The sequence below is a fragment of the Struthio camelus genome, chromosome W (assembly GCF_040807025.1).
Source record: "Struthio camelus isolate bStrCam1 chromosome W, bStrCam1.hap1, whole genome shotgun sequence".
NCBI lineage: Eukaryota > Metazoa > Chordata > Aves > Struthioniformes > Struthionidae > Struthio > Struthio camelus.
In genome coordinates this window covers 52,106,152-52,132,405 of record NC_090981.1, presented here as the reverse complement: position 1 = coordinate 52,132,405, position 26,254 = coordinate 52,106,152, and the positions used below count along the sequence as shown (strand labels likewise).

The window sequence follows — 26,254 nt, the reverse complement described above, 5'->3', positions numbered from 1 at the left end:
AAGGTGATCCCTCCTTGCCGTTTTGAGAAAAGGAGCTTAGATGTCTAACTGCGTAAGCTGCCTGGAGTATGTGCCTCAGCCGCATGGAGGGGAAGGCATGGGGGAAAACGGGGAAAATGGAAATACACTTCAGTCATTGCTCCTTCAAACCAGCTCACCGAGCTTTCTGGCTCTTGTGTATGAACTGTGGAGAGTCTGCCTCTCCCCATCCGCTATATGCAGAATTTAGATCTCCAAAACAGAGCTGTGCGCAGCAGACTCGAAAAGCTGGTGCAAGCCTTTGTGCTGCAAAATCTAAAACTGTCTTCCTGCCTTAATCCTATGCTATTCGCTTGTAAACATTTACTTGCATGCTTAAAAAGAAAACTAAAAATGAGCAATCTGTGCTTCAAATCACCATGGTGTCTAAGTAAAAATACCCAACACCAATTAGTAAGTTGCTTTTAAATTATCTTCGCATGCAATTAATGCTTTTTCTCTGTAGAAAAGCACTTTAGATCTTTTCCTCTCTTTGAGATCTAAAAAGATGTACTCTCTTTGAGTCTAGTGACTGACTTAACAGAAGATGTGCTAAAAGACTATAAATTAAGAGATAAGCTAAAAGCATAGTTTAGGGTTAGAAAGAGATGTCTTTTGGGATATTTAAAGTTGATGTCAAGTCCAGAACACTTCCTCATGTTTAATAATGACTTAACGCATCTTCCCAAGAGTAGGACAGCATCTCCTATTTTTTCCATTTCTCATGAAATGCAGATGGATGAATTTTGTGCCTGTTTACTACTTGCAACTGGTAAAACTGCTTTATGTGTTTCTTCTGTTTTTGAAACCTTGTGTGGTTGTTAGACTTGCTTACCAATAAAGAACAGTCAAAATATATAAAATGATAGCCTAATGAAAATGCATTTAATAGCTATCATTTTATCAAGACAATTGTAAAATCTCTTTGGATATGACACAATCTGTATGCTACTACAACTCTATTAGCTTGTTTGTGACTTAGTTCCTGGATGTTTTGTACTACTACAACAGACTGGAACAAAGGAAATTTTAACCAATCTTTGTTAAGCTTATTCAATAGTATCCAAAGCATTAGGTGACTATTTTCCTATTAAAAACTATAAACATTCAAATGAAGAGGTATTTTACTAATGGTCTTCAAGTGACTTCAATGGTGTCAAGTGACTGTTTATTTGGCTGCTTTCTTTTACAGTACTTGGTTAACAAATTCTGCATATGCATTTCAGTTTTTTTTCAAATGTTACCTTAATAGAGACAAACATTTTTTTGAGATGCTTTGTTACTTCCTGGATATTAGAAAATGTTAAAACAGTTATTATTGAAATATGACTTCTATTTACTATTGCATCCATCTCTAGTTTATACCAAAGACTGCGGAGGGAGAATGCTAGGATGCCATTGATTTCTTCTGTCCTTTTTTAAGGTAGAATGGTCTATCAGATTTTCTTACCGAAAAGGGAATGTGGATTGAATATACCTGACTTGGACATGTCTTTCTCCTCTGTCAGGCACTGGCACTTCACTCACTGAGACCATGTTCTGACATACTTATTCACTCTGAGAGATATTTTTCTCCAAGAATATTTCCATTCACTTCAGTGGAAAAATCTGTGAAGTGCTCCTCAAAGTGAGCAGAATGTAGCAATCTGTCCTTTTTTACAGCAGTTCTTGATATGTGATTTTACTGTCCCCCCTCTGCATTTGGCAGCTAATAATAACTGTTAATTTCCTCTTATAAATTATATCTTTGGCCCATAACAGTAAACCCAGTGGAGTAATATTTGCTTTCTTAACCATACTTTGATTTCTCTCAGTATGCAATGCTTGGCACAGGTAAAATTCTTAGTTGGTGCTCTTGGACGGTGTTTGGCATATCTGGCTTAACAAAAACTCTTTCTTGCCTTCCTGTGTTCTTCCATTTTGAATTGTAATGCTTTTTCTAGTTTTGCATAGCCTGAGCTTTGGAAGGATCTGAACAGGGAAGATGTGGGGTTTTCAGCAAATATGTTACTTTAAGCTACTTTCATTTTAAGAAGCACCAGAACTATCCTTTCATAGTTGGGTATTACAGACACATTTATGAAATGTCATCTTAGCTACAGCAGAAGAATCAGTTGGAAAAAAAAAAAAGGAGAATAAGATTTTAGCATGATCTGACCCAGAGGAGAATTTTAGAACATCTTCCCTCTTCATCTCTGGTGTCATTCTACATTCTCTAGCAATTCATGCTAATTCCATTATTTTCAGTATCTCTTATTACAGAAACATGGAACCATGAAATACACAGTGTTACATATTTAAGAATCAGTGTTACATATTTAAGAATAACAGCAAAAAAAAAAAAAAAGATACTAGCATTTAAGCCCAAGAAATCTAAGTAGTCACTCCCTCCTGATTTATCCAATTTTGAATTCCAGGAGAAGAGAAAGTAATGCACTAAGTAAAAATATATTTTTGTGTTTATATTAAAAAATCTGAAACCTGTGGTTGAAGATTCGATTTACCTTTTTCTCAAGTTTCTGTTAAGTGAAATCTAAGCTACTTTTATCTGCCAGTAACTTAGAAAATATGCTGACAAAACGAGTAGCACAAAATGGTCTTTGAAACAACCATTTGTCTAATTTTCAAAATAAAGAAACAGTATCAGATGTATAGACAATATTCTTCGGCAGTTTATAGTAATGGTTTCATAATTTTTAGACTATATTCATAGATTTATTTCAAAATATCTGATTAAATTCTGATAAATTAATGGGTAAGAACATGCAAATATGTCAGTATAGTAGTTATGACTGATACTATACAAATGATTTCAGGGCCTCAGAAATCAGTAGAAAATTTTCTTTAATTACAATATGCTTTAGCCCTAGGACATAATAATTGCCGTGCAAAAGATGGCCAAAGTGACAGAGAAATTTTTTTCTATAAAATAGAAACATACAACTTCTTGCTCATTTCTTTAATTCTCGACTGTGGATGCCATGTTAGGCTTAGGACTACGATGTCAGGAAACCAATGGGAAATAAGAAATGAAAACAAAGAGAATGCAAATGTTCAAAACTGCAGGAAGTGAAAAATGCCAGACATTTCCACGCTATGTTTAATAAAATGTATGCAAAAAACCAGAATAAAACAAAATATAATGCTTTGTTTGCTGTTATATGAAAATATGAGAAGTGCAACAGCACGTGACTGCTCCCTGGATTTTAATTTACACAATAACCCCTAAATGAAACTGACTTTACTTAACACAATTTTAAATATATGCATATTTTTATACATTTAAAATATTTCTGAAACTCAAAAATGTATGTATCTACAAACTTACCATATGAACAAATGAATATTTTTGAGAATAATGAGTTCTATATCATTAGTTTTCAGATATAAATGTGCTTATGAGTTAAAAATTCAAATAAAATATTTATACAAATAATAGACTTCTCCTTGTTTATGGATTTCTTTTTCTTAGATTCCCTCTTGAACTACATAAAATGTTTAAAACAGCAATACCCTTCGAATTTTTTAGGTAACCATGCCAGTAACCAGGCAGATTTTTTAGGAAAGAACATTGTGATATTACAATGAAGGTCTGAGGATAACAAATACGATAAGCTTTCAGGCTGATGCTGATTTCATATGTCTGTGTATGTTTGTGTACATATGTCGATCCTAACCTCTAACGAAACAGCTGTTATACTAGGTCTAAGGTTTCCTTCTTTACGTTTTCCATTATGGTTAAATTGTTTCTATCCCACAGCTCCTTATAAATGTCCCGTTCCGGTAAAATTGCTTCCCTCTGAGATGGCAGAAGAGACCATGTGAGTAGTCCCAACAAGTCAGTTCGATTAAATCACGTAGCAGGATTAGCCCCTGGATTGTACATTGAAATGGAGCTTTCACATGGCCACTGACAGAACTCAGATTTCTCAAGGCTCTGATGCTCACTCAGCCTCTCTTTCTAAACCTCTCATCTTCACTTATCGTTCAAGATAACTCTGTGTTTGCAATCTTCGGTTTTAAACAACCGTGAGATTGATGTGTTAACTACTAGCTAATTTTTCTGTTACTGGCCTTCTATCACATCCCTTATCTCTCCCTGTCTCTGAGCTACTGCCTCCAGTTGTCCTACTGCGACTTCAGCTTAACAAAACTGAATGTAAACTTTTCTCTGATACGCTCTTATCTGCTCTTCCCTTTGCCTGCCTGCGAAGAAAACATCACAATCCTTTCTACTCTCAGGTCTTTTTGGATTTCGCATCTTTTCTTGCCCATCAAACTCAGGCCATTCCTCTTCATCTTCAGCACATGCAAGGGTCACCTTCTCCTCTACATAACTCCTGCCAGGTTTGTGTTACATCACACTGAGATTTCTGCCCAGTTTGCCTTTCTGGATTCCCTTTTTGATGCATGCCAAATACTGTTGCTCAGGCCATGTTTCTTACTTGCTGATTTGAACTCTCCTTTGAACTCTCTGATTTGACTAGTTTGCTCAGCTGACCTCTCTCCTGGCATGTCCTCTCCAGTTCCCCATTTACTATAACATCCAGTTTTGGCTTCTTTTAAGCACCTCAGTAACTCTGCACATCCTTATTGTCCTTTGCTGAGTTCCATCCTCATCCCTTCTTCCTCATACCACCATTCTGACCATCAGCACCTGGTTTCATAAATTCATCCACACTTGCCACTGCCTTTGTTCAGAGAATTGACAATGTTAATTCGTGCATCTTTGTGCTCCTTCCAGAAAGTTCCCACCCTGTACCCATTTATGTCTTTTCATTTCCACTCATGCCTACAAGGAATCTAACAAACTCAAATTTTCTTTCTCTTTCTTAAAGAACTCTCTATTTCTTTCTTCCCCTAAACTGTCTCTACTTTTCTATCTTTTGGCTGCTTTTGCTTTTCCTTTTTAGGCTAGTGTTCTTCAGTCCTTGCAGAGAACCTAGCACATCATGGATAATAGCGTAAACACTTTTCTGATAAGGTAAATAAAGACTTCTTTTAAGCACTTCTCTAAGGTAGTTCCAGGCAACACTAATTGATTGGGCCTGGTCCTCATTTAAAGGCCATTCTTATGACAAGTTCAAGTTTATTCCTATATTGCAGTCCAAAGGAATGACAGTAACCTCTACAGACAAACCCACGGTACCTATTTCAAGTTCCTCATTCAAGCTACCTAGTTCAAGTTCCTACAGAGTAAAGCACAGTCTGGACCAGGAGATGGAGTTTTTACATCATGTTTTACAGAACTTAAAGCAAATTTCACATTCAAAATTTCATTCAGTGCATGCGACACACGGAACTGTCTGCTCCCTAAGTAATCGAGGTTCATGTAGGAATACATTTAGCCCATGGTGTTCTCTGAGTTATTTCATGTTCAGTGAAATTTGCCGCAGGATTCAGATGCTTCTAGATTATTTCATGCAAAATTGTAAAGCTTTTTCCACATTTAAAACATCTCATTAATCTATTTTAAAACTTTAAAAAGTTGCATTAAAATGAATTACCTTCTCTTGATATTGTCGTCGTGAAGAATCCAGAGATTGAATTAGGGCAGTTGCGTGACCAACAAACATTGCATAACAAGTAGCCCCCACAATCATACTCAACATGGTTATCCAGAGATCGGACATGCTGACAGGGGCACGGGCTCCATAACCAATGCAGAGCATATGGCTCATGGCTTTGAAGAGCGCATAGGAGTACTGCTTTCCCCAGGAATCATTCTGCAAGAAAAGAGACAAGTGACTGAGCCAGCAAGCAGCTGAAGGAAAAAATACTTTTGTACCTATACAGTAGGCATTTAGATTACAGGCTCTGAAGGAACAGCCTGGTAATGCATCCTCTGTGCATGAGAAGAGATATTCCTTCTAAATTAATTACTAGATAAAGTATCAGAGATTCTGTCAGATAGTACTTAGCACAGTGACAAGAAATAAAATTGACTATTTTTAATACATGATTGTTTTCTTAAACTTGGGTGTTAACCTAATTACAGGGAGGTTAAAGGTCAATTTTATTTTACACTCCAAAGCAGGAAGGATTAGAAAAAGCTGAGCATGCAGACTTATCAAGTGTGTGAAGGTGGCACTTTGTTTTAATATGCATGAACATAGTCCTATGGCCCCATTTCTTTCTCTTCAAAGAGCTGTCCATTTTAATATACAACCACATTTCATCTTATCAGCTGCTTTACTTCCTAAGCAGATAAAAAACCCTCCTTGAATCTACACTTGTTGTTAATTGCTGTAATGTTATCTGTTGTTTGTCCGGTTTATCCTGTTCTTCTTGTAATACTTTGTCTATACCAGAAATACCTCAATTCAAAAGAACTCTATGTGTTCTTCTTGTTCAACCCATGTTCATAGCCACGGTTTGTGAAACACATCTCAAAAGAACAGGTAAATTCCTAGGTCCTGCAATCTTGATATTTAGCCACCCCTTTTGGATTCTTTCTAGGAGATCAGAAGGACCCTGCAGCCCATTCACAGGCTTTTAAAACTGCAAAGATGCTGTCAACATCCTCCTTTAGCTTTACACAGAGTCAGTAAAAGGGGCTGTTCCCAGAGGAAAGCAGGTATTTTAACACATTCCAAAAAGCCGTGGGAGTGCTTGTTAGATTTTCTTTTTCTATTTTCCTTTGCCAAAGGAATGAAATGGGAACAGTTTTATAGCTGTTTATCAACCCATTGCCCAGGAAAATAAATTGTGCTTGGAGGCACACTGTGTACATGAGAAAACATAGTATTTATCACAGACAACTGAGAACAATTTCAGAAATGAAGAAGTGAAGAAGGATAGCATTAATAAGATTGAACAGTTACCTACTATAGCGTACAATATACAGGACAAAAAAGTAACAATCCTGTATACATAAACAAATCTCCAAATCGCATTTATATATAAAACGTGCATTTAAAATATCAGTACTTGTATCTCTGTTCTACCCATAAAAGCTTTGCTCATATTTTTTTCACTTCTGAAACAGCTTCAGGCTTTCTCTCTTGCCATCTTAAATGCCAGGGATATTAATTACTCTTGTTCTTTTCATCTATGCTTTTTCTAGACCCCTATCAGCTAAAATAACTGGTAGCAGGGAATAAGCTAACAATTCTTGGAATGCAGATGACAAAATTAATATTTATTCACTGATATAACAATTTACAAATCAGTGACTCCTCTGTTTACATTTGTTTCATTTTCTAAGTTTATAAGCTTTTCAGATTTGTGAATTGCTTCTGTCCTTACAAAGGAAACTTATGTTGTAAATACTGCTAAAGGATAGTTTTTCAGTGTCTCTACCAACAAAAAGAATTATCTTAGATTAAACTATAACTGTTGAGAGTGGTATGGGTTTCATTGGGTAATGACGAAATAAATTTCCTTTTGGTCTGGAGCTGTAAAAAACACTCAGAAAATGAAAGAACTGGAGATGCTTCCCTTTAAAATCTCCAGTTTGGGATTCAGATACCCAGATGGAGTACAAGAAACCTCCTCTCTTTCTTGGTCAGGGCAGGTATTTTAGTCCAGATCCCCATTCTCCTAAGAAAATTACCTTTATAATGATCGAGGTATAGTGTATTTTGAAGGGATTTCCTTCCAGCTTGTATCAGTCTCATTTGGATGAAAGTAATTAATATGGGAATTGTTACAGAACTATACCAAATTCATTGCAGCTGACTGTTGCAGCTTCATGTACACTAAATTGGGCAAAATACTTGCTGGAAAAAAAAAAGATTGCGCTACTTGGAGGCTACAAGTGGTGTTATTAAAGCCACAGCATTCAAGAGGTTGGAAGATCATGACTTAGTTCTTGCACAGCTCCATACAGTGGATCTTGCTCCTAAACTGTGCTTCTTAGCATTACTATATTAAAAATATTTTAAAAAATTAAGCTGATCTTGATCTTGTCTATTAATTTTTTCCATCATATCTGTGTATGATAAATCTCAAATAAAGTTCTTTTAATGAAATTAAACCTTTACATCAAAGTCTTTGATTTAATACAAAAGCTGGTTCATTTTATTTCTTGACTGAGATCCTTTCCAAATTTATGAGTTACAATATTAAGTAAAATACTGTCGTCTTTAAGAGAGAATAAGAAAATGGCAGTGAGTATTTCTACTACAAATATATCAGGTGAGTGAAAAATAAATGAAATATTACTTGAAAAGTAGTGGCATGAGTGAATAAGGGAACTGCAATGACAGAAGAAAAACAACTAAAGTTGTACGACCAAACAAATGGATGTGTATCCAACCATACACCGATCTATATATATATATATATAATCCAAAGTAGGATCCCACAACTCAAGAGTCATGAATTACAGCTGAATCCAGATTGCACATTAGGGCCATCTCAAATAGCCATTTCGTTACATAGTCAGCATTAGCTATTATCTCCGTACAGGCTAATCACATTTCAGATATCTGAGAGGAGATGGTCCTGAGGAGCTGGTCCTCAGATGGGTAGAAAGGGCTTAGCAGGAGAAGAAAAAGACCTGGTGAAAAGGACTGACAAATCATTTAAATTCTGCTTGGATCTGCCTGGGGATCTTGTTGCTGAAAATATTTGTCAATGTTTTTTGATTTCTTTTTTCCCCCCCAAATCAATCGGTTCTTGTGGAGTTAGTCTCAAACATTGGTCTTTTTAGTTTCTAAGGGGATTTTTTAAAATGTGATGTGAATGAACACTGGTGTGAAAGGTACAAATTTCAGTATTTACTTGTTTTTTTGCTGATAAAAGTACAGAAATAACTTAAAAAGAATATTCTTTCTAATGTCAAATTCTATAAATCATGTATGCTACTACCTATTTTACAATACAAAATAAGAATAACAATTATTTCAGTATTTTTCAGTTTGTGTTGTATAACCTAAGGGTTTGGCAAGAGCAAGTTTAAAATTGTTCAATGTGACAGGTTGGAATTTTCCACAACTGGACTCCAATGTGCTGTTCTTTGCTATATGAAAGTGAGGTGTTACCGTTTCTCTGTTACTAGCATACAGAGATTTTTTCATTATGAAGCATTTTTGCACTTGCCTTATAAGGTGATTTCTACATAACACATTCACAGATAATATCCTTTTATTACCTGGAACCCATCTTATGAAATAGAGACTGCTGTGTTTACATGTTCAGCTTTTCTTTAACATAATTGTAATATTTATTATGTAAATATATTGTATATTAAGTATCTCCCTAAATGGTCATGTTTTGTTTCTAATGTATAGATTAAAAACAATCTATGAGATGAAAAAAAATCCCAACCATTCTGTAAAATGGAGCATTTAATTTCTTGGTTGACAACAGGCTGATCACTGGTTCCAGATTAGCAGTAATCAGTTTTAAATGTTCTAAATGAAATGACATTAATTTGGAAAAACTATTAAAGACCATAATTGTGAGAAATACTAAAGCTGTTTATCCAAGAATTGATTATATAATCTAGCTTGATGACATTAAGAAATCCTCACATTTGTAGAAACAGCAATCACCGATCATTTGCAATTAGTTTTGTAAGTATATGCATTAATTTAGCAGTTATCCAAACAAATACATTCATCACAGGGCACTCTTGATTTTTAAGGGCCTGTTTCCAAGCCTCTTCCCTGATTGGACGACGTTATCTTTTACCTCATAATTTCACATAAACCCGTTACAAATACCTTTTTGTAACATTAACTTTTCAGGTCATAAGAAATAAATCACAAAAAGGCCAAATGGGACCTTTTAAGGGGCAAAAAGAAAAGGTAAATTATTTTTCTCAGCTGCAATATGAAAGTGTTTCTACGTTACTGTAATCTATGGAGGTTATTACTAGGAGATTTTTGTCGTCGTCAGACAAATCAATTCTACTCCCACTCTGCAGTAATTCCCTCAGGCACAGCTTATCTTCCCTCAGTCATACCCTTGCACTGAGATATAAGTTGATTTAAAAATCTTGTAACAGGGAAGCTATTACAGGAACGGTAGTGGTTTCCAAATTTTGACCAGGTTCCTTTTTCCTTTCACATCACAGTAGCTGCATGTGTCGCAGACACTCTGCTCAGTTTATAGGGGCATGCTTTACAATTGTGGAGCAAAGACTGACTTAGGAATTAAATGAAATGATCCTGGACCCAGAATTCTGACTCTCCTTTGCAGACTTGCAGCAGCCATTCCCTACCCTAAAGAGCTTTCCTTGTTATCAATGGTACACGTCCAGAGAAGTCCACTGTAGCCTTTGGGTCCTCATGCAAGTGAGTGAGATCTGAAGAAGGGAAGACAGCTGCTAATCTTGGCAGGATATAGAGAGTCTATGTCTACGCTAGTAAAATTGAAAGTATCAGAGAGCATTTTGAAGCTCTAACTCGGTGTACCGCAGGAAAGGCCCCTGGCATGGTGTTGGTCAAGTAATACCAAACCTACTGGGGAGTTGATATGGGCAAGAAACTGTGTTTCTTATCAAATCCTGCATCAACTAACTTCACTGGACAAATCTTCCCAACCGTTACATTTAACTTTCCATAAAAGTTTTGACCTCAAAAGATTCTCACATTCTGGTTTGCCGTCTACATGTCTACAAAAACTGATTCTGCTCTCCTGTTTTTCAGAATAGCAGTTATGTCCATTAGTTATGTCCATGTACATACATATATAATGCTAACATCAGATTAGAATCTGGCCCTTATACAAAACCTATCTTTTCAACATTCACTCATATATATATTTTGATACGGATATACAGCTTACATAGTTGTTCATCAATCAGTTACATAATTTACTGCCTCTGGTTTTATACAGTACCTCAGAAAGACACTGTAATCTCAGACAACAAATGACACCAAAATATTACCTATATATTTCAACTTTCAAAGAAGTTGTTTGAATATCACAATGAATAATCAAGTCAGCCAATGGAGAAGTTTTGCAGTTTTTATTGTTTCAAAATTTATGCAATGGTGAATCAGTGAATCTACTACCATGCCAAACCTATATTCCTTATCACAGCTACTACTACTTAGAATCTCGTGTTGTCTTCTAAAACGTAGACAAAGGCAAGGCAAAATCAGACTTGGGAGACTAAAAATTCTCTGTTATTCTAAAAATCTTAAGAAGTTCCAGGAAGAAGCATGTATTTTAGGAACTGTGCATGTACATGGGATTTAAGGAAAAAAATCTGGATTGTTAAACTCCACGGAATAAACAGATGTCTTCAGAACCTTCTCAACATTTCTCTCTGCTAATACTTGCATAGATAACAGATGGTGCAAATGACTCAGCATATACTTTCAAGACCAGTATGAGGAGAAAAAATTTAAAAAGTGTTTGGCATTACATTTCACAAAAAAAAGAGGTTTGACTGAAGAAGCAATGACTAAATACTATATATATCCTTTTTTGAGAGTTGTTACACGACTTTACTGTCATTACAGCTCATTCATGTTTTGGTGCTATGTTTTTGGCACCAGCCTTCAAACAAAAACACAGTATCATAACAGATCTTTGTTGCTCTTTTGATTATTTTTCTTGATACAGAAGAAATTGAATGTTTATCCCCCAATGCATTCATTCCCCTGTTAAAAACAAGCAGCAAGAATATCTACCTGTGATCACTTTTTTGTAGCAAGAAATAATAATTTTCTTTGTGGAAGCAGTGCGGTAATTCATAAATAGCAACAGAAGTGCAAACATTTGGCTTATGCATACAGCCTGGTCTTGCGCATATATATCAGTTACCATGTTCATTTGAACAGGCCAATTACATTCAAAAAGACTGCTCCTATGAGAAGACATGCATATGCTCACAGGCTTACAGGGGAGGCTTCCCTGTACATTGCCCAATACTGCTCTGTTTTCACAGATATAATCAGAGATACAATCAGAAATTCCTACAAAGTCTCAAAATAATAAATTAAACCTTATGGGAAAAACACTTTTTCTATTTTTTTCTCCATGAATCAGCTCTCTCTGATTCACCCTTTTATCTGGACACCTTCTTTTCCTAACCGAACACAGAAGACTACAGAAGAAAATTCTTGATGCATGAATCCTATTTAAAATAATATTCTATTACAAAAATATTATTTTAATAAGAGTTTTTAAAGGCTCTGTAACAAAGCTTTTGTAAAGTTGAAAATAAAATGGTTAAAAGCACAAGACTATTTCTTTTTCCCATGTGAAAATTTAACAGCAAAATTAATAGTGGCAGGAAACATTCTCCTGTGCTAGAACTTGTTTGTCTGTTCTTGTAACTTTTCAGACAGTTGTGGTTTTGTGCTAGATCTATTAATACTCTCCAAAACAATTCCCGGGCCCAGCATGACAGTTAGCACTCTCAGCTTAGGCGCGTTAGGTCATGGATGATTCCTATTTAGCAGTTCACTTGAGGCCATCTTGTCTTGGTACCTAAACAAGTTCAATTGTATGGAAGCAGGCTATGGATTCAAGCGGCCTCCATGACAGTAAAGAGACTTAGGCATGTTTAATTTACTAGTATTAATATAGCCCCTATGTCTATGAGTCAGTAACAAAGTGAGACACAAATACTAGCAAAGGAAGCTCCTAAAATGTACCTCTACCTCTCTCTCATACCCTTCTGCACAAAACGTGAGATCAGAATGCAGTGAAGCAGTTTGGCTATTTTTAAAATAAGGGTTGTATTTCAGTTTCTTTAAGCACTTAGAATGCTAACTGCTTCTGCAATTTGAACATTGAAATGCTGTAGGCCTTGCCCAGTAGTTGTAACCTTTTTATACATCCATTTTCAAACTACATAGTAGATGGGATACTTTTTAGTAGCCATTACTATCACTGTAGAGCACCCCTCCTCCCTTCCAATTAAGTTCATTAATTTTTACATAATATTAAAAAAAAGTTTTTTTCAAATTCTTATAATTGAAACTGAAGATATTATAACAGCATCCTATGCTGCACTTTCTTCTTCAAGATCTGTTTTTCAAAATTTATCAAATAATGTAATAACCTGATGAAGACATTTAGCATTTGGCTTCCTCTCATTCAAAGTTTGATTAAGTTTATATCACGCTATTTTTTGATCCTGAAATAAGCTTAGTCATTGCTTTAAACAAGAGACTGAGTGAAAAAGATACACATTGTCGATGAACGTGATAATATAGAAAGCAAGAACCAGAAACTTTCCCAAAAGATCTCAAAAGGTTTTATTATAAGTGATAACAAAAAATAAGTACATCTCCAAGTTTTCATTAAACACAGTTTTGCTTTGCAAACACGAGCTGCATCCCAGAGATGACTCTTTTTTCTTTTCCTTTAAAAAGTATTACAAAACAATGGTGCATCTAATGAGAGAATATGTAAATCCTGCAAGAAATCTTTTAGATGAGAAACTGAAATCATATGAAATAACACTGTTCAAGAGATTTACAATTTCTGAGTGCATTAAAGATACCATATCTTTTTTTCTGCTCTTTTCAGTTGGCGAAAGGAGATGGATATGTTTACTTAACAAACCTTGAGCACGGAATCCAGCCATTTATGAAATTCTTTTACAATGCAACCACCGAGAAAAGCTTTGAATTTTCAACAGTAGTTATCTGATAGTCAAGAATAGGCAGATGATAAAGCGAGCTTAATATAGCACAGTTCTGGGAGACAGCTGAAGGAGTGCAGTGACATAAACCTGACTCGTGACTCCACAGTATGCTGCTTTAGTAAGAAGTATAAAGTAGAATTTCCATTGTCATAGATGATATTTGCAACCAGTTTAGAAAAGGGAACTCAGCAGAAGAAATTGCATCTCTGTATTCCATTGACAACTCACACTAGACAGCAAAATATATGAACTGTCTGATCCCAAATAATAAAATAACAATTGAAAATAAAATGTTTTTGGGAGTGCACATTTAGCGTTCTGAGTGCTATTGCCATTCTCTGTGAATCGGAATGATTTTAAAGCTATGTAAAAGCAATGAAGAAAACTACTAACTTAAGAAGTTGCAGGGAAGTCCATTATTAGCAAAAGGTCAGGAAAACTGTTGATACACCATTTGAAAGGTAGATAGACAGATAAACACAGATAGACATAAAATTATAATATCACAATGCTATCTCACTAAGAACTTCTCATAATATTCAAAGCCTGCTATCTGACTCCCCTAGAAGCACTTTCATCCATGTTCTATATACACATATATTCAGGCAAAGTAATCTTTTTTGTAAGTATTTTTAGGAACATGTCCTTAGAAATTAAAAAATATATATTTAATTGTAGATTACAGTAGATTAAAATGGACTAATATAATCTACTCATAAAACCAAATGTGTCTATGCAGGGTCTGAATATGCTTTAATAGGCTTAAAAATGAATTGAGGTGAATCAGTGCTACTTTCACACCGAGAATCAACATAAGAGTTGCGACTAGGATTCAGGGAGTTCCAGTTTACTACATTATGCTTTAAAAAATAGATTCTTTCCAAGGCAAGTTGATGTTCTGTATCACATAGGCAAATTCAAACAATTTTCTCTTTAATCTAAAGAAATAATTTTTATTATATTCTGTTTTCCCTTTAAGTAACATAGTTTTTAAGGCACAGATTCAGTGCTGTTTTTAAGATCTTAAGAGTTTTTCTCCAGTTAGCTGGTATTAAAGGCAACACTTTTCTTGTCAGTTTTTCAATTTATTTCCGAATCAGATGCCTTTGAGAGTTTAGGCTATCCCTAGTTAGTGCATAGTTCTTCATGAAAATTAATTCACTAAATACCTGAGCCCTCAAGAGGCCAGACTGCTTTTTGGTAAACTGCAGTCCTTCATCAAATAGTCCTAGATAAAACTGTGAATTATTTTATTAGGAAGTGACAGCATGAAGCAAAGGAGTTTTACAGTTGAAATCCTATTTTGGCTCTACAAAAAGAATAAATCACGGTGTCAAAGTAACCAGGCTGGATCTAGGTCAGAGGCTGTTCTTTCACTGAGAACTCAACTGAGTTTCACTATGAGCTGTTCTTACATTCACATGTCCTAAAATTGCAGGTACTTCCAGTGTTTGGAAGACTTTCAAGATAATAATGAATAAAAAGACAAAATGATTTAGTAGCTTAAACCCCACCCCAAAATAATTGCTATTCATTTAAAAAAAAAAGATTGGGGAATTATTAAAAATTCAGTTCCCTCCTCTACCAGAGGAGGTTTAACCTAAATCATAGAAGAATGTCCTAACTTTCAGGCTACCAACTATTGAAACTCTGAATTGGAAGGAGAGGAACACATTCCTTATCCGTGTTAAAGCTCTTCGGCTGTCCTTGAAAGAATTGACAGAGCACCAGAGCGAGCATGACCCTGTAGCACTCATCTGAGACGTTGGGGGTTTCTAGGGTCCAGCTTCTGCTCTAAAAATAGATTCTGTACATTACCCAAGGCTACCTCTGAGAAACAGTCTGGGGTTCAGGAACTGGAATACATGAGTGCCCTACAAATTAGGCCAAATGTGATGCTCGCTCTTCTTTACTTTCCCTGCCACAATAGTTCTTTTCTGTAAAGTGGGTAGCTTCATACCAGTGCAATCATAACTAAATGCCTATTGCTGGGCAGTTAGAGCACTCTCTTCCAAGCTGAGAGATGGGGGTTGGAGGGCAAGTTGAATGCTCTAACTCATGATCAAACTTTTGGTACTGAATTACTGTCTTTTTGTAAAAGCTACACTTGAAACAAAAACAAATAAAACATCAGTGACAAGCAAAAAGTGTTATAACCTTTTGCATTCGAATATTCAAAACTATATAGCTAATTAAATTACTTCTGGAGGAAACTTTGTTTCCTTTTCCTTCTCTCCTTTCCAATGTCTGAGTAAGTTCCTCTTCCTCTTCCTCTCTTTATACCTCAAAAGCTGCCTTTTGCCTCATTTGAAGAACCAGTAGACATGAAAAATCATAAAATTTTCAAACTTCTGAAAGGAATGAAAGGGTCTAACTGTCATGCTACTGTATAATCAGTAGCCTGTGCTCACTCTATCACTCTTAGGCACTCTTAGTGTAGTGTGCAATGCAAAGGACTCCAAACTACAGTCAACAAGGCTAGCTTCAAAAGCAGAGTAGTATAGCAGAGTCACAACACTATGAAACTATGTGCAGAATTCTGGCCTAAAAATAAAATTTCTATGGAAAAAAAAGTAATTAGACAAATTAAAGGAAGAAATACATATTAATGGCTGCTAAACACAAAGATACCAGTTCTGACTTCAGAAGTCCCTGAACCGAAAATTTCTGGAAGCTTGTAGTATATGTTAAGGAAACATCACTCTGTGCTTGTTTTGATATAATCTTACCTAGGAATCTGCTCTTTGCCACTCTTGAAAATGGGAGCTTGGGCCAGACAGACCATAGATCTGACTCCATATGGCCATTCTGTCAATCTTGCATTCTTATGTGAATGAATTCACAACAGCTGAATCTTTAGCAGGGCTCATTAACTTGAGTGCAGCCTTACAGAAGTATTTATACTGCTTTCAGGACTCGCTTTAGCATCTTGGCATAGTGCTGTGCTGTATGAACTGTACAGCAAACAAATTTCCACTAGCATTTTGGAATCTCTCTCTTGGGAGTTGGGTACGCTTCCTGGGTCCTGGGATGCAAAGACAAAAGAGGTTTTGTATTGTTTTGTTTTGTCTTCTGTGTATTCTTCTCTTCTTCCTCCTCTCCTTCCTGTCTCTTCTCTCCAAACCTCTTGCATTCTCCATCTGAGAGTAAGCTGCTCTAAAACCACTGATGCATAATTCTAATTATAATCTCATATCCACCTTTTGTATAGAACTGTTTCACTAGAGGATGCTTTATTTTTAACTGAAGAGTTATCATGTGGGTTACAACTTTCTTCACTATCATATATAGTTTTCAAATGAATATGTTCCTTGTTGCTGATCAGAGAAACAGCATTTCAAATACATTCATTCCTACTTCTAAATTATCTACTTCCAGCAAGATTTTATAATCTTGCTTATAATTTATATAATTTATTAATACTTATAATTTATATAAGTATTTATGAGATAGCATTCACAGAACAGTGGTAATGCGATTTAACTGTAGAGAAATGCTTTGAAAGCAATAGGGAATACCTTCACAGCTGTAACATAACAAGTAAGAAAGTATCTCTCTACATTTACAAATTTAAACTGTACTCCTTTGATCACAGGAAGATCTACAAAACTGTCCTGCAGAGCAACTGTAACATCCACCTGCTGAGTAGTTTAAAGAAATTCAGGTTTCTAAGTCTAGATACCAAAGATGAAAGTGCTCTAACTTAAACAGGTAACACTGAAGCAGATGACCTAGCCCTCAGGACAAGCACTGGGGGAGGTCAGTCACAGGAGCTGTATGATTGATTTTTGAAGGTGAGAGGAAAGGAAGAACATAGTGGTCCATAAGCAATGGAGGATGGAGAGGATTAGTAACAGTGCTTTGCATTTAATGTTATTTACATACATGTAGCTGCAGCAACCAGTGGTCTAACTTGTCCTGTGTTTTGTTTGACAGAACGGATAGTCACGGAGGAAGGCATAATAAAATCTTGCATTATCTGACTTGGGCACCTAAGTCAGTTGGCTAGTGACCCTGGGCTCCCAACACAGTCAGCAAAAAAATTAAACTCCTGCAGACGGTGAATCAGTGTAGAAGCTTAATGCAGGTGCTCTTTATCACCTCCAGCAGATATTTTTTTTCTCTCCATCAACTGCAGCAGGATCCTATTCAGCTAAAGCCACCTCCATTAGCTTCCTAAAGCTCCCCTTCTTGTGAGTTCATGGACAGCCATATTTTCCAGTCTCTTCCTTGCTCTTACCCAGTGATGAAAGCAAAATTCCTAAGGACAGACTCTTCTCTGAAGCTATGGTTTTATCTTACAATCTAAGGTTTGCTCTTGCAATTGAATCTCACATTTGGACTGGGATATGAGATTGCCAATGCAAAGGCTCAGGGAAGCCAGTGGGACTCTGTAAGGGGTGCTGGGGATTTGTCTACGTGAATTCAGTTCCAGCACTGTGGCTTTAATACGTAATAAATTGAGATGGTATAATAAACCACATGAAGGAGCAATTGAGACACAGAAAGCTATCTAATGAGAACACAAGAATGCTCAGAATATGAACTTTATAATTATTCAATTATATGGATAAAGTTATAGAGAGCACAAAACGAGAGGAAGAGTTATTGGATTCATGCCACATATTTGAATATTCAGATCTTGAAGACATGTCATTTGCTTTGCCTAAAAAAAGGTTGAGAAGGATGTTGAATTGGCAACATCTTAAAGGACTCATATTCTAGTGATAATAGTGTATAATTACCATAAGATTGTGTTATCTGACTTGCAGATGTTTGGAAACCTTTCTTAACTGGAAGCTTTTTATTTACTGGGCACCTGGTAAATGACAACATTGCTTGGAAAAATCGAATAATCATCTGCTGTGTATCTATTATATGCTTAGTTATAATCAAATGAAGTCTGTTTTACTTTTAGTTAATCCACTGAAACAAAGTAATCAAATCATTCGCTTCAGAGAAATTCAGTTCAGTTTGACTTGAAACTAATACCATGTCAATGTTTGATTATGTTAATAATCTGGCTAACCACATCTCTCTCTGGAAAAGCATTATGTATGGCATCAGGTTTGAAGAGCGATAAACAGCAATCACTTTTATTGCATAACCATTTTTGCATGCTCTAAGCATATAAATACAGGTAACTTTTAGCTGACTTTCAAACAGAATAGGTTAGATGAGATAATTCCCACCAAAAAGTTATTAAGATTGACGTTCTCATTTCATTGAAATTAGGTTTAAAATGGTGTTGAACAGAATCGCTTTATATGGCTATTTTCTACTTCTAAATTTTGCAGTAAAAATTCCTTTCTTTTATTTTTAAGAGAATGTTTTGTTTCTGTTCTTTATAATTAAAGCTAGGAATTAGTGATTGCAGTGCTGCAAAAACAACTATTTCTGAGTTTCAATACATCCTTTTTGTGAATTTCCTGCAGATAAGAGGCCAGTCTTCCTTAGCAATACAAACGCCAGCCAGCACTCCCAAACTGCAAAGAACACAAATCTTTATATATATATATATACATATATACATATATATATACAAATATATATAAATGCATTTTTCAGACTTAAACTTTAAAACAAGTCTACGAAAAGGAACAAAAGCACTATATGTAGGGAAGTATATCAAAGGCGCATTCATTCTTCAAAATAACAACAGGTCATGTTTTTCCACTGTCTTTTACAATAAAACTGATAGTCATTACTGATTATAAACACAGGTTATATTGTGTTTGGGCGAGTTTTTCATTGATATCACACATATGTAATTGTTCATTCACATTCAGTGTTAGTACTGTCACTGAATCTTTTAAATGAAGTTTTTTTGTCTTGAGGTCTGAAAGATTTTAAAATCAAAGCAGGAAAACCAAGAACCTTTGTTAAGCTCTAGAACTCCTTTAGCTTTTATATATTTGCACACATGCCAACCTTTTATTTCCTCAAATCATCTTGAGATGGGTGAGTACATTGTCTCATAGTTTTAGAAAAGACATTTGGGCTTCAGGTGTTACATTTCTCTTAAACATGCCTCATAATTTCTTTCTCCTTCCTCAAATTCTTTTTGGGGTAAAATAAAATATTTTTTGTATTTTGCCTTCACAATTCAACTAAGCTGGTTTAGAGTTAATATATCTCATTGATCTGCAAGATACATTCAGCTAGGAGCACTGAAGTTATACTATTATTTCTGAGGACATGTGGCATTTCCAACCTGTACTTCCTGTCAGCATTTGTATGGTATCCTCTCCATAAACAGCTGGTTTGTAAAGATACTGATTGCAAAAGCCTAAGCTCACTCCTGCAAATTTATGCAATTCAGAAATTAATTCATTTCTTTTAGATTAAGTTTTATACTCCTTTAGTCAGAAATGAGGGGATATATAGCAGTAGAAAGGCACTGTTGCAACCGTAAAACCATGTTAGAGAATAACAGGAAACTAAAAGCACTTCTTTTGATATGTTCTGTGTTGCATCTCCATTTAATATACAGAGATGAGGGTAAGGGTCAGACAGCCTTAGGTGAATGGCACTGGTCATGAGAGCTTATAGAGAGATGTTTGAACTGGTACTAAAATTCTAGAACTAAATCTGGCCTATTGAAAACTGAGCATTCCTGTCCGTTGTCCATGACTGTACTTTTTCAAGGTGAGCGCCAGCATTTTCTCTTCACGTAAATTTGAATTAAATTCATATTTTATTTCAACTAAAGGTTTATATCATGCACCATAAACTTTATTTCTGAACATCTGCAAAAAAAAAAGCATTCAAAATAAATAGAAAAAGGCCACAAATATCCTTCCATCTATTTTGTTTTAGCAATAATACTGTTTGCCGTTTTAACTGAGTTTAGACTGGGCATACCATTTCTAGTTGTATCTAAGAGATAAATTAAATAGTTTTTTATTATTAGGATATGGATAGGGAAATTAGGGATTATGGCAAAGACTGACATACAGCTGTTGCTATGCCTTTATTTCTGACCACTACTCAATTACCCTTCCTAAAACTGAATTAGCAATCTGAGTAGACTGTATGAAAATATCACTACTGAGGAGAAAGTGTCATATAACACAGTGTCATACAATCTCCTGCTTCTACCAATCCAGATAATTCTGTTTGGATCATATGCACTAATATTAGACCTTAGTGCTAGGCCACCCTCAAATGCAAGTTAACTTTTTCCCCTCCCAAATACAAAACAGCAAAATACAGGAACCACACTCATAAATTTTTGATTAAAATATTGAAAAAGGATCAGAATATTTTATGGAAATGCAATACAGAAATGTACATTCTCACATTCTATTACATATTAAGGCATCTTGGATGGACTAAAATGAGGCATGAGATGGAGCGGAAAAGGTGAGTCATCTATGCAGAATATGGGAACTATTTTCTTGATTCATTCAAGTGCCAAAGAATATTTAAGTTTGGTGATTATCAAAAAGATTGTTTCAAAGTAATTCTCTCTCAGCACTGTATTACTGGTACTAGTGTATAATTTAGGTAAAATTGTGTTAATGAACTAGACCTGAAAGTGTACATCCCTGTCCACTCCAATTCTGCTCACATGAGATTGTCATGAATTTTTGTAATAAATTACAGCCATGCAAAACAAAGAGAAAGAAACAACTAAGAAAATTTCACTAATATTTTCTGGAAAATCTAGGGAATATATTTTTTTTTTCATAGCTAGATAAAATACATTAACTATTTTATACCGATTTTTAATGCCAAGATTGCTCCTCCTGCATGAGAAAAAAGCATTGCAAATTATGATAAGTGGTATACGAACTGGAGATGGTCTCCATCACAGTGGGTTTTTTTCATTATGTTATCAATAGTATTGCCCATGCGGAAAATGAAACTGATATAAACTTCTTTCGCGTAGAAAAAAAGCAAAATATATTTGAAAGAGGCATTTGATGTTTAAAGTTTGCAAGAAACTGATCCAAGAAACTGTTCACAGCTTGCTTATTTAGGTAACATGTAGATATCTGTACAAAGACTATCTAGAAGATGTTCTTCAAACTTTACTCATGAAGAATATTGTATAATGATATTGTATATATATACAATGCTGTCTATAATGTATATTGTATAATGCACCTATAATCAAATATAAATTATTTGTATAATATGTAATGCCTATAACATACAGCATATTGTATCATGTATATATAATGTATATTGTATGTGTACAATGATACGTATGAGGTACTGTATGTTCTGTAATGTACAATAAGATGCTGCACATTCCAGATTATGCTGTAAATCTTGTGGAATATTACTGTATTTCTCCTATAGAAAATCCTTTCCATTCCTTGTATTCAATTACACTATTTTATGAAAACACATTATTTACATAATTTTCTGAAAGTTTTACATCCGTTATTGAATTACTTCAGGTTATTGAATTACTTCAGGTTTAATCTGCTTAAATGTCTGCATGTGTATAAAGCAGATTGACTGGAAAGCTGGAAGGGGTCTTGTATGTTCCATGTTTTCTGAGCACTCAGTTTCAGATCATGGGATTTGATTTACGTCAGGATTTATTTCTCAACGTTGCAAATGAAATCAAGTGAATCTATGTTTTAAACATGGCTCTAAGGTATTGTGCCATATAACATTAAGGTACTCTAAACATATCTAAGAAGCATTAAAAGATGACCATCATGAAATGATCAAATGCAGAAAAATCTTATAATGTTATCATGAGGTTTTCTTGGTTCTCTTAATGGCCAACCATAGTGAAGAAGTTGCTAAGCCAATACATTATCAAAAAGGAGAAAATCAGATGTTGAATAACTCATCAAGTGACTGATCCATTCCTTCAGCTCCACTGACTGAAGCAGAGATTCTACTGAAAAAAATTACAGGCTCATATAATTGAAAATGGTGTTCATTGCCCTTCGCTCCAAGTGAAACCTTATCAAAATATTTATTTAATTCTTTTAATTCTTAAGAAATGTTTAGAATTAAAGTTGAATTAATATTCTGTCTACTGTTATTAGTTTTTTTGCATACTATATATATGTTAGCATAAATCTTAGCACAATGTAAACACTGATCATCTCCTGCATTATGAATTTCCCTATCAAGTCTTCAGTTAAACAATTCATTTAATAGGAAAAGCTTTCAGACTTGACAGTAGAAGTTCCCAAACCCCTCTTATTGCAATGGCGATACTGTCAGAGAAGAATATAAAGTAACTAACTAACTTTGGGCTTCCCTTGCCCTTGAGCGAATGCGCACACAAAGGGCAATTAAGATAATGCAACCCCTCCTCCTAACAAATTCAAAACCTAAAAAAACCCATGAGTTGAAGCAATCTGACTACAAGGACAGAAAGGAAAAGCCAAAAGAAAGAAACAAGAATACCTCAAGGGTTTTTGCTGAGCAAACACCGGCTGATTGCCATGAGAAATGCCAGCAAAGCAAGCCCTTTTCAAAAGCTTAATAATCTCTTTTGGCTTTTAAAACTCTACCTCCAAGTTAAATTCTATACTTCCAGGTAAATTCTATACTTCCATGAGAGACTTTTATCTGAACATTATATGCCAAAAAAATGGAAAAATGGAAATTTCAGGTAAATATCTGCTTAAAGGATCATATATTTTCCTAGCTGTACAACCAATTACTGCAAACACATATAGGAAAATAAGAGGTTGTGGGTCTTTGGATACTGTTACTTCAGAGACACCTTTGAGACTTTGTCATAGGTAATATGAAAAGCAAGAACAAACTTTTCATACAAGAAAAATTAATCTAGTGCAAGGGATGCTTTCTCTACTGCAGGCAACCATGCTTAGGTGGCCAGATGGCATCAGTGGCAAAAATGTCGTCTTTCATCACTGCTGGCTTGGAAACTCTGTCCCAGATAAGGCTTCGCTATAATTTTTCATCATTTATGACTTACATGCTGTGTTTTTGTAAGTCAGTGTAACTGAAACAATGCAAAATACAGAATCTCAGCTGGTACAGGCTGACTATAAGATAAGATTGGAGGGGTTTCTATTCTTGTGCCTCAGTTAATCCTGATTTACAAAACAACCATTGGCTCAAACTGAGACACAATAAAGACGTTTGGTCTATGAATCACTATGAAAGTACACTAGTCTAAGGCAATGCAAATCAGAAAGCCTAGGACAAATTACAAGGAGCTGCAGATATTAAACATTCTGAGCCAAGGAGAAATTAAGCGATATTCAGACACTCTGTAAAACTTCCTCATCAGAAAAGATCTTCTTTTTTAGGAATGAAATGCACAATCCTACTTAAAAAAAAAATAGCACCTACATCAGAGACAGACCCATGCAGAAATAATTAACTACTATTTTGTCCATAAGGGATAAGCTGGAACATGACATAAGGTGGGCAGAAAAAATTGGCAAGGGGGAAGATCTGTGGCTAACCTTCATATTATTTACTGCTTTTCTTGTTTTTAAAGAGAAGTGCAATGATATTCTGGAAGAGTAAATGATCCCACCTGTCAGTTATAACTCAGCATTAATGAGGGCATTGGTCAGTACAGTCAAATGGTATGAAAGATGCGTGAGGCTGCAGGCCAGTGGGAGCACATCTAGAAAAATAAAGGAAGATATCATCTCTGGCTTTCTTCTAGTAACAACATGATTATGGTAATACTGTAAGGCCAATGGTAAGGAAGAAAACGGAATAGCATTAGAGAGCACAAATACAAATTAGGTTCATTATTATTATTGATGATGATATCTCAATGCCATCTGAACTTTTTTTTTTAATTACTTGGGCTGCAGGCCGGTACAGTATTAGCCAATGGTGACCATATTTCCTTCCACAGAGGAGGCTTTCTCTTTCATTTCATCGTCTACTTCTAAGTCCACTGTGACATTTTTATCATACTTTCGAAGATGAAAATCCAAACTATTTGTTTTTCTTTAACTGCATTCAGTCTCATTGTTCACAAAGGCAGTAAGCAAAATGCAGCTTAATGCCCTTAATGCCTTGTGAAGTTAAGTTTCTTAGGCTCTCCTCCACTTAACCTATGTTATTTTTCTTAACAGTACTACCAAAGTAAAATCTGAGCATGCCTGTGGAATTTGAACATCTTCAAATATCAGCTCCTAGAGAAGAAATAGCTTTCAGCTCCTACAGAAGAAATAGCTTTCAGGCAGAGGCTTTCAGAAAAAGTTCTTGCACTGTGCAGGCTGAAAGCAACTAATGCACAAGGCACACAGGAGACCACTAGGGCTGGAAGAGTACATTATATTTTCCGGATTTAAGAGACAGCATGTCATCCTCACGACATCCTTACTTCCTTTGCCATCAAATTATCTGCAAAGGCTCCGGCTTGCAATTGACCACTGGTCCTGCTGCATATCAAAAAATAACTTTTTCTGGCTCAGCCCACATTGGTTTAAATGAGTCTTTAAGCCAATGCTTTAGTTAACTATTAAAATTTCACTTCAAAGCAAGCTTGGTGTACTAGCCGGAGGTCAGCCCTTGCAATGACATCACTCTGAGGAATGTACATTGGACCCACAGTGTGAAGCCCAGGAAATGCCCTCACAAAACCTCCCTTACTCCATAGAAGAAAAAAAACTCAAAAGAGGGTCAATTTTGCCTTTCTCAGAGTAGTCGTATTTCACAACTGAGTCAGACAGACATTTGAACCAAACTCCAAATGTTTAGATGCAAGCAGTTACCTTAACTTACTAATCCACTAAAACCTCTGAGGAAAATCCGTAAATAGAAGAGAATACATTGATAGAAAGGTACGTTTGCTGTAGTTACAGGCAGATCTCCTGTTTCTGGCAGAATTGCCCTTTGGTGGCCATCATCACCAGTTCAGGCCAGAAGAAATAGTAAGATGTTTTATACCACTTTCTGTATCAGCAGCGTTCTAGTCCAAACCCTAGTATTAAATGCAGTCATTTTAGTAAGAGAAGTGTTCAAATTCAGATCAGATTAAATTGTTATATGCTACAGCATACCAGGGAAGTATGATACCCTACTTCACAAAGTTCTTGTAATATCAAGAATGTGATACTTTTCCAAATTCCAAAGTTAGCAGTCAGTATGACTCTGAATGCACTAGTAAGGCATACAATAACAACAACAACAACAACGATAACAACAACAACAACAACAACAATAATTACTATTGTTATTATTATTATTTCCTTCTACTCCCTCTATCATTTCAGAGGACTGACACTCCTTGATTGCTTCTTTGGCTGTATTCAGTTCTAAGGAATTTACTTCCAGAGTCTGGAAAACAACCAGGAAATGTCTCCTAACATCTTACCGAGGTCAGAAAAAAGGTCCAATTGTTCTACCCTGACAGCGGCCTTAGATATGCTCCCGATTCCAGGCTGTCAGGCTACAACACTTTCTCTTGCTGTATGACTAGAAGAATGCACATGCTGCGCACACAATCATCCCTCTCAGTTTTCAAATGACCCCACAGTGTTCATTAACAGCAACACATTCAGCTGCCAGAGAAAAAAGCGTGTAAGTTTGAAAGAGGATCTGTCCAACAGTATGTGGCCAGTAAGGAGAGAGTATTGTTTCCATAAAAAACTGAGTGGGAGCAGGCAGAAAGAGGGGTCTCCATGTGAATGTGCACTGCCTTCTTAGACTAAATGTAACTCTTTTTATGGAAGAGAGACAATTTAATAGTTACATTTTCTT

The 26,254-nt window shown here is 35.5% G+C and overlaps 1 protein-coding gene across 2 annotated transcripts in view; it reads right to left on the bottom strand.

Annotated features, from left to right (window-relative positions):
* The window catches only part of LOC104146894 (potassium/sodium hyperpolarization-activated cyclic nucleotide-gated channel 1), a 218,465-nt gene that overhangs the window by 79,279 nt on the left and 112,932 nt on the right, over positions 1-26,254 (bottom strand). For both annotated transcript variants that reach the window (XM_068925895.1, XM_068925897.1), the window contains one exon: positions 5,526-5,744. In XM_068925895.1, coding sequence (XP_068781996.1) covers positions 5,526-5,744 — 219 coding nt within the window. The remainder of the gene's footprint in view (positions 1-5,525; positions 5,745-26,254) is intronic.